An 8,632-nucleotide genomic window follows, 5' to 3' on the forward strand; every position below is an offset into this window, starting at 1 on the left:
CTGGGGCCGAGCCCTGAGCCTGGCGAGGAAGCTGATGCTGCGGCTGCTGCCCGTGGAGCTCCCTGGGACCAGGGCCGGGCTCAGCACCACGAAAGCACGAGTGCACTCATAAGCTTTGCTCACACACGATGAACTTTACAGAGCACAGCCGTGCCCCGGCAAAGGAACAACCTGGGAGCTGGCCAGGAAAAGAGCAGCGCTCGCAGCCCGGAGATTTCAGAGCCACGGGGAGCCGGCTGCTGTTCGGTGCTTTATTAAAACAAACGCCAGGAACCAGCACCCGCTTTGCCCAGACTCGTGCTCTCCCCCCCCAGGGAGCTGCTGAAGGCGAACTCCAACTGCAGCAATCACGTTTCCTGAGGCAGGTCCCAGACCCCTGCAGGGTAGGTCCCAGACCCCAGACCCCCTTCAGCAGGGGTGACCCACCAGGAATGGCCACAGGATTATTGATGCTGCAGAAACACAGGGCAGGAGGCACCACGAGCAGCCAGCTGAGCACCTATCCCGTGTGCAGGGACACATTTAACACGGAATAAGGGGAAATCCCACACCTGAATTCCGATTAGCTGGGGCTGTGCACTAGGAGGGGACCAACCTGGGGACACCCGGTAGCAGCCCCGGGACCTGAGAGCCCCCATGGCTGCCCCAGGAGACACTGAAGTGCCTGAATTCACTGCATAAGTCCCAGCATTCAGGTCCACAAGGGGGAAAACAAGAACCTCATCCCCTCCAGGGGCAGCCACCCCACCCCACAGACAGCGGGAGGGCAACTACCTGAGCAGGAACTTAAAGAAAGGAGATGGGAGACGGTGCTGGAAGAAAACTCGTATTCACCTTGGGAAGGCTGCAAGGAGACGCCTCACCCCCTGTCTGCATTCAGCTGGCAAAGCTCATTAAAACAGGTGGCCTTTCGCTGCCCTTTTCAAACCTGGAAATCCAGGCCCTTCAAAGACACAAAAAAAAAGCCCCTAAAAAAGGTGATTTAAGAGATGAAGTGCTGGAGGAGGAGGTACAGCAGCCCTCCAAGCCCAGCCACAGCCGCCCCCAGCGCCAGCCGTGCCCAGAGGAAGTCCAGGGAATCCTCCAGCCGGGCGTGCAGCCTCAGGACCTGCCGGCGCGTGCTCTCGCGGTCCCCGGAGTTGTCGATGACGTGGCTCGCCAGCTTGCGCTTCTCGTCCAGCGGCAGCTGGGAGGCGATGCGTGCTTCGGCCTCGGCCTGGCACAGCCCGTTCCTCTTCATCAGCCGCGACAGCTGGGTCTGCGGGTCGCTGTCAGGGTGGGAAGGCAGCGCTGAGACAGGGGTATGGGAGGGAAAAGGGGTCTGCGGCCAACCCCATGCGCTGACGGGGTTCGTCTGGCTTGGGCACGAGGGAAAATGGCCGGGATGGGGGGAAAGATGTGCCAGAACGTAGCAACTGCCACCCCGCTGCCCAGGTGGACCCGGCTGCATGGTTCTGGCACTCCCCTGGCCCACAGGAGCAGGGTGGTGCCCAAAAGCCTGCCCAGAACAACAGGACACAGTTTGTGCGAGCCCCTGGGACAGCAACTGCCATTACATTTAGAGAAACCTCGGTAGGAAGACTGTGGCACTCCTCCTCTAGGATGAAGGAAGGTGCTGCTCCTTGTGAGCACCCACAGAGCAGAGCCGTGTTGCACGGCTTCACGCCAAGGCAGCGGCCAAATCCTCCCCGGAGGGCAGGGGAGGGATGGCACAGCCGCCCCCAGCCCCCGAGAGACGTGGCAGCGCCCTGGGCCTCTCGTGGCTCGCGTGGCACTTACCAGTAAACCAAGACCGTGTGTTTCATAAACTTCGTCAGCCTGTTGGTCTCAAAGAGCAGGGGGATGTCGAGGATCACGTAGCGGTAGCCTGCAGAAACAACAGCCCCCGCCAAAAGGAGCAGTCTCGCTCGCATTCCCCAACCCCTCGCCCCGCACGTGCGGCGCAGCCACAGCTGCTCGAGCTTTACAGCTGCTCCGGAGGGAAGAGCAGAGCGCGCCTGCCCTCCTCCCTCCTCCCTCGGAAGGAGGAAACGGTTCAATTCCAAGCTTCCACAGGAAAAAAAAAAAAGACAAAAAAAAAAAAAAAGACAAAAAAAAACCAACAACCCTAACCTGGATGATCTCAGACCAAAGGTGAAGCTGCAGAAATATAATGAGGAGCTGAAACAAGAAGCTCAAATGAAAGCGCCTGTGCATTGCTGGCAAGAGCGGCAGCCTCAGCGCCTTCGCCGGCCTCTCGCGGGGAGCAGTGCCCACAGCACAATTTGCTCCTCTCTCTTTTGGCTGTCCAAGTCTCTGCCAGGCTGCAGTCATTTAAGCCAAGGCTTCCCAGTTCATTTCTCAACTTAGTTTTCTTCCCTTTTGGAAAGCTTTAGCGCAGCAGTCCCACTGTTCCCTAGGGGAGCAAGGAAACCCTTGCAAACCTCTCGCAGCTGAAACACGCGCATGCCTCCGGGTACAGCTCCAGGGCTGAAGAACTCACCAGGATCCCTCAAGGTTCTTTAAAACACCCCCAAAACACGCACACAGCCCCAAGACCCCTCCTGGCTGCACCCCGGGACAGGGCTGGGCATGAAAAGTGTCGGTGGCACCAAGCACTGGGCTTCCTCCTGCACAGAGCCACGGGGACGGCTGGGGACAGTGCGGGCAGAGGAGAGCTGAGCCTGCCTCGGGGCTGGATGGAGCGGGCAAGCTTTAAATCCCCTCCTCTCCACCTGTGGTGCTGTGACCGCGAGGGGCAGCTGGTGGAGGAGTCCGTCACCGTGAGCCTCCATCCTCTGGGGCCCTGCAGCTGATCCCAACCTCTCCACGTGCCTCCGCTCCTCTGCCTGCAGGAACCCAAGCTCCTACAGCAGCTTTTGGGGCAGTGCTGCACAGCCTGGATGAGATGGTGAGGGCAGGGACAATGCCGTGTGCTGGGCCCTCGCTTCCCCGGGTCGTTTGCTCAGACACAGCCGGCCACAGGGACATCTCCAGCTTCACTGGGGTCTCGGCTTCACAAACCAAGCCAGCGCTCCCAAACCGACCTGCCCACAGCAACGAAAGCCTTGACGAAGGCGTAATCATCCAGCAAACCACCATTTTACCAGCATCTCTAGATAGAGAGACTTCTTGCTGCCCTATGGCTTGATCAATAGCGCTTTCCTTACAAAGCAATCCTTAGAGACAGCATCCAGCTATCCCAAATCATTAAAGCCTGACTAATGAGGACAAAGCAGCCTGCTGAACACACACAGCGCTCTCGCCAAGGGGCAGGACAGCATCTTCCTTCTGCGTCCGCGGCCTGGGTTCGAACCTCCAGCACGGTTTAGCTCCCAGCTTCCCAGCCTGGGGCTCCTCTCCTTTCCTCCTCCTCCTCCTCCTCAGCCCAGGGGAGCGGGGCCCCATTCAGCTGTCACACGGCTCAGCTTTGATAAGCTGCGCAGAACCAGTCTGACTCTATTAAGACATCCTTCTGTCTACGCGGAGACCTCCAAAACAGCTGGTGATCTTATCTGGCATTTGATTAGACCAAGTTTGACAGCTGTATTTGTTATATTTATCAGGGGAAAAAGCGGGACTTTGGAAACCACAGCTGTCAGCCCATTCCTCACCTTATCGGGGCTCAAAGCGTTTTGCAGCTTTCATCGAAGCCCAGCGAGGCCGGGAGCGGGGGATAATACTTGGCCATTTCGGAAGGTATGACATTATCCAGCACGTAATCTCAGAAGAGGCCTCACAATGCTTTTCTCAGGCCCTCCAGATGTACTTTACACCACAGAAGAAGAATGTGAAGGGCAGCAGTGAAAGGCAGGGAGGGCAGGAACGAATCCTCCGAGCGCCGGCGCTAAAGGCCAGGGCTGGCAGACACAAAGGCCGTCACTCAGCACCGGCTCCCTTCTCCTTCCCCATCCCTCTCCCCGCTTGAACGCCGAAGCCAGCGCGAGCGGGGACGGCCCGCATCGCTTACCTAGCACAAAGTACTTCAAGACCTGCTTCAGCATCTCCTTCTGGATCTCGGGGTGGGTGATGGCGTTCAGCAGCTGCCGTTTCTCCGGCTGGGAGAAGATGATGCTTCCCAGAGCCTCGCGATTTATCTCGCCGCTCTCCAGGAGGATGTCGGTGCCGAAGTGGCGCACTATCTGCTGATAGGCCTTCAAGTGGGGCTGCACCACTGATAACACGAAACAGCCGGAGGTTAGAGACAATTCTACGGCACCGCCAGCGCTTGCATCAGCGATCGGCCTCAAATGGGTTTTGTTCATTAAATAACCGTGCTCGTTCTCCTCGGCAGAGCGCATCTGGCTGCCAGCACACGCTGAGCCCGGCGCTGCAGCCTCGCAGCCACCTGGCAGTGGTGCTGCACGAGCCCCGTCTGCAAAGCTCCCAGCCCAAGGTGCCTTCGAGGTCTGATGCCCGAGAGATCGAAGCGCCCTGAGGCATTAATTCAGCGCCACGACCCGCCTCGTACGTGCGGGTGAGGAGTCAGCAGGCCGGGCGAGGGAGTTGCTGTCACAGCAGGGACAGACCGAGCCTGTTCCCACCGCAGGCAGGGCAAGGATTTGAGCGGGGGGGATCTTAAAGAGATTGGTTTCCTTCAGCTGAAACTTCACACGAGGGGAACGCAGCCTGGCTGCACGCTGGTGGTTGGCTCTGGCTGTTACTAAGGGTTTTTTTTTTCCACTGTCGTTAGCCTCAGTCACCAAATTCTTTGTGAGCACAAACAGAAACCTTCTACAGATCCGTTCACAGCAGGTATGTGCAGGGACTCTGACATCACACAAACACGGGATTTTAGAGCCATCAAAATCACCAACGAACAGGATGAAATAATAAAAAAACAGAATTAAGATCAAGCTGGGGCTAACCACAGAGAACGACAGCCTGTACATAATTTTCTCTCAGAAATCCAGGAACGTTGCCACAGGTTGTAACCTCAGGGCAACCTAATAAAAGGCTTTAGGGCCGATTTCTTTCTCTATTTGAATTTCACATTGAGGCAGTTTCAGTATGGGTGAAATCCGCATAGTAAACAGACATCTAAAAAGGGAATCGGAGGAAAAGGAAGCGATTGGCAGAAAACAGACACCGAGTATCTGGGGTGTTTTCCTATGGTCTCTGAGGGCTTTTAGCACCTCTAGCAAATCTTCCACACCTCGAGGGGAATCACGGTGCAGCAAGATGTAGGAGCATCACAGCTCCGAGTGGCTACAAGGTGAGTTCCTCGACAAACAGCACGGCGCAGGCGTGGCCGTGACACAACCGGCACCACTCCTCCGCTGCAGACCCGAGGCCCCGCGCATACAGAACGAGGGGGCCTCGTGGAAGCGAGCGCTGCTCTCTCCGGGGGCACTGACATCTCGCCCCACGGCGCACCTGGGGAGAGCAGGCTCTGCTCCAGGCCCACTGCTGCAGCAGATCTGGATTTCTGGGTCTTTGCTGTAGGCAGGCAAACAGAGCAGCAAGATGCAGATGTGCCGGGCGGAAGCACAGACCCAATTCCCTCTGATCTGAGATATTCGCAGCTGCTTTTTCTGAGCACGTTAAGGCACAAGTAATTCTGTGATTGATCTTTGTGTGACGAAGAAAGCAACGCCCAGCACAGAGGGAAATTCTCCTCCAGCACCAGAGATCCCACCTGCCATAAGCGAGGTCTGGGACGCGTGTCCTGGGGCTGAGGGAGGAAGTCGGATGAGCCGAGGGGACTCGCTGTAAGGAGTGCATTGCTCTCGCCAGGAGTTGGTTTCAAAGCCAGGAAGCGCTGACTGCACTGCACTCCAGGAGAGGGAAACTCAGGGCAAGATGTCCCCAGGGCATTTGTTATTAGGACACGATCCGTTTTTTTGTTTTTGATTAGAAATATATCCCAGTTCCAATCCCCCGAGACAGCCGCTCCGCACATCCTCATCGACCGGGGAATGGGAGGCAAACGGGCATCTGATGTACCCAGAGCACCCTCTGCTGTCTGCGCCTCACCGCACATCAATCCCAGTCGTCAGGGGAACCTCGGGGAGAGATGAGCCATGCACAACTCACCCTCTCTGGCAATAACATCGGCATCGATCACGGCACAGCCCAGCTCCCGGAGTACGGCCACCACCGTGCTCTTCCCCGACGCGATTCCACCCGAGAGTCCGACCAGGAACATCGTGCTCTGAAACAGAAAGAGAGAGCTGAGAACACGCCGGGCCACGGCTGCTTTGTTCACACTGTGCCCATCAAACATTTACAGCAAACAGGCGACTTCATTGAGCTCAGTCACACGCTTCCAGGGAGGCACCGAGACCCTATTACACGTCTGACATCCTCTGCACTGGGTGCCCCGGCTCCACAGGGTGAAAAACAGCCGGGTTAAACGAGGCTTCCCAAGGCCCTGCAAATTCTGGCTGCGTGGTTTGAGCCAGCTCTAAGCTCCTGCACCTCCCTGAGACTCGCTGGGATTGCTCCCATTTAGCACCCATGCATCAAGCCACAGCCTCGCCTCCAGCGCCCCAAATTCCAGGACATTGAAATCTCCGGCGGGGCTGCCGAGGGTGACCGAGAATCAGGGACAAACGGGAAGAACTTCCCCAACATCTCAGCCCACGAACACGAGGGCTGATAGCGAGAGCGCTGCTTGATCTCAGCAGATGGGGTGTAAGAGATGAGCTACCTCTGACATAATCGGGCCGCAAAGCGCGGCAGCCAGCGAGTAAATCCCATCCCCACGTTACCTGGAAGCCTGAACTGTCTGCGGCAGCACGCACTGCATGGACAGCACGACAGATGCAAGGCGGCACGGCTCCGTGCATGGGGCTCGTGTCTGTCAGCTCCCAACGGCAGCACTGTGCGCACAGCCTGGGCTTGCCGACAGCCTCGAGGCTGGGGGGGCCCTGCAACCACCCTGCCGACCCACGGCAGCTCTCGCTGCTCCTGCGCTGAGGTCCCAGCTCGCTGGGAGATCTCTCCCTGCTCAATCCACACCCTGAGACCCCCTAAATCTGGTTTTCACCTTCTCACCAGAAGGCTGAGCAGCACAGGCAGAAGTAGGGACTCCTGTGAGTGAAGTGGTGTCTGAACCGCAGGGCTGGGAACGCAGGAATCCTGCAGCACCCAGGGCACCCACAGCAGAGCAGGGAACAGGGTTTGGTGCAGCTGAGTCCTGCAACCCCCCAAGGGCAGAGCCCCCAGCTCCACAGCACCTTCTCCAGGGCCATGACGCCCTCAGGGGCCAGGAGCTCTCGTGCCCAGTCGGAGCCTCCCAAGCCCCAGCGGTGGCTGCTGCTCCTTGCTGGTGCTGCTGAGCAGGAATTGGCTCCACATCTTTGGCAGTGCCCTTCCTGGAGTCACCGTCTGCTCTTGGACACTCCTCAGCCACTCTTGGCCAGACAAAGGAAATCCGGGTCCCACCACCTCTCCTGCAGAGCCGCCTGCCCCAGCCCTGACAGCAGCCCCTGCTCTGCCTAACCTGGCTCCTGTGTCACACCTCTCTCCATACACCTCAGCACCAGCTCCAAGAGCTCAGCACACAGCTACCAGGTACCTACTGCCCACGTGGGCTCCCACAAAAGGCTGTTGGGACCACGCTAAAGGCAGGACCGTGGCTGTGCAGGACTGCTGGGGATGAGTGGAGCATCCCAGACACGCAGCACTGCTTCCTTGCTGCTAGGAAAACGCCACCTTTGTTGTGACTCGGTCCTACAAAGAGGACCCAGGTCCACCGCAGGGGCTGGATGTGTTCTGCGGCAGCTGGAGGCAATTCTGCAGAGGGAAAAACCAGGAGTGGGAGCGCAGCGAGGCCGCCAGCAGCACCTGCCAGCAGCAGCGTCGCCAAGCGGCTTCGCTCCCTGGCTGCCGGGAGCCGACGGCAGCACCACGGGCACCTTCCCCTTCCAAAACCCCAGCACACAGCCGGGGGCAGCTCCAGCAGCGCCGGGGGGGCACTCACAGGGCCCCCGGCAGGGCGGTGCGGACACAGCAGCGCCTCGCGAGGGGCGGACGCAGACCCCGGGCCTCGCTGCCCCGCCAGGGCCCGGGCCCCGCGGGGAGCTGCCGGCGGCTGCGGGCCCGGCCCCTGCCGCCAGGATCCCGGCCGCCCCCTGAGGCAGCCCGCAGGGGTCACCGGCAGCGCCAGGAGCAGTTTTTGGCCCAAATTCACCGTTTTTGGGGTGTTTGGGGCCTGCGCCGAGCGGCTCGAGCAGGGGGCAGCCCCCGGGGCCGGGACCCCCCCCGGTCCCTCTGGAGCCCCCCCCCGTCCCTCCCGGAGGCCCCGCCCGCAGCCCCCCGTTCCCTCACCCGCTGCCCCCCTGCCCGGCTTCACTCGCTGCGCAGTGTCCCGCCCGCCCATTGGCTGTCCCCAAGCGCCGTCCCTCTCCCAGCCAATCGGCGCCGCGCTTATTGGTCTCGGTCCGCCCCGTCGTGCAGGAAGCGGGTGGGCAGCCCCTCCCGAGGAACGGGCGGCGGAGGGGCCGGAGGAGGAGGCTCCCCGCCACCGCGAGAACCAAACGGGCAGCGGGGGGCCTCCGCCGCCGCCGTGTCCGCCCGGCCCCGCAGCCCCGCCCCGAAGCCGCGCGGAGGCTGACGGGAGTTGTAGTTCCAACCTCCGCCCGGCCCCGTCCACGCCTGCCCGCGCGGACTACGGCTCCCGGCACTCCCCGCGGCCCTCCGCCCAATC

General features: G+C 60.1%; 1 protein-coding gene across 2 annotated transcripts; it reads right to left on the reverse strand.

Annotated features, from left to right (window-relative positions):
* Nucleotides 1–237: 237 nt before the first annotated feature.
* On the reverse strand, nt 238–8,607 carry DCAKD (dephospho-CoA kinase domain containing). Of its 2 annotated transcripts, none has more exons than XM_032202697.1 (5): nt 8,559–8,607; nt 6,016–6,133; nt 3,950–4,153; nt 1,780–1,867; nt 238–1,268 (listed from the first exon to the last, which is right to left on the reverse strand). In XM_032202697.1, the coding sequence occupies exons 2-5, from the start codon at nt 6,125–6,127 to the stop codon at nt 983–985; spliced, it is 690 nt and encodes a 229-aa protein (XP_032058588.1). In that variant the 5' UTR covers nt 6,128–6,133; nt 8,559–8,607; the 3' UTR covers nt 238–982. The 2 variants fall into 2 exon arrangements, with proteins under 2 accessions (XP_032058588.1, XP_032058587.1); XM_032202696.1 differs by lacking the exon at nt 8,559–8,607 and adding an exon at nt 8,254–8,545.
* Between the last annotated feature and the right edge of the window lie 25 nt (nt 8,608–8,632).

The sequence above is a fragment of the Aythya fuligula genome, chromosome 24 (assembly GCF_009819795.1).
Source record: "Aythya fuligula isolate bAytFul2 chromosome 24, bAytFul2.pri, whole genome shotgun sequence".
Taxonomy (NCBI): Eukaryota; Metazoa; Chordata; class Aves; order Anseriformes; family Anatidae; genus Aythya; species Aythya fuligula.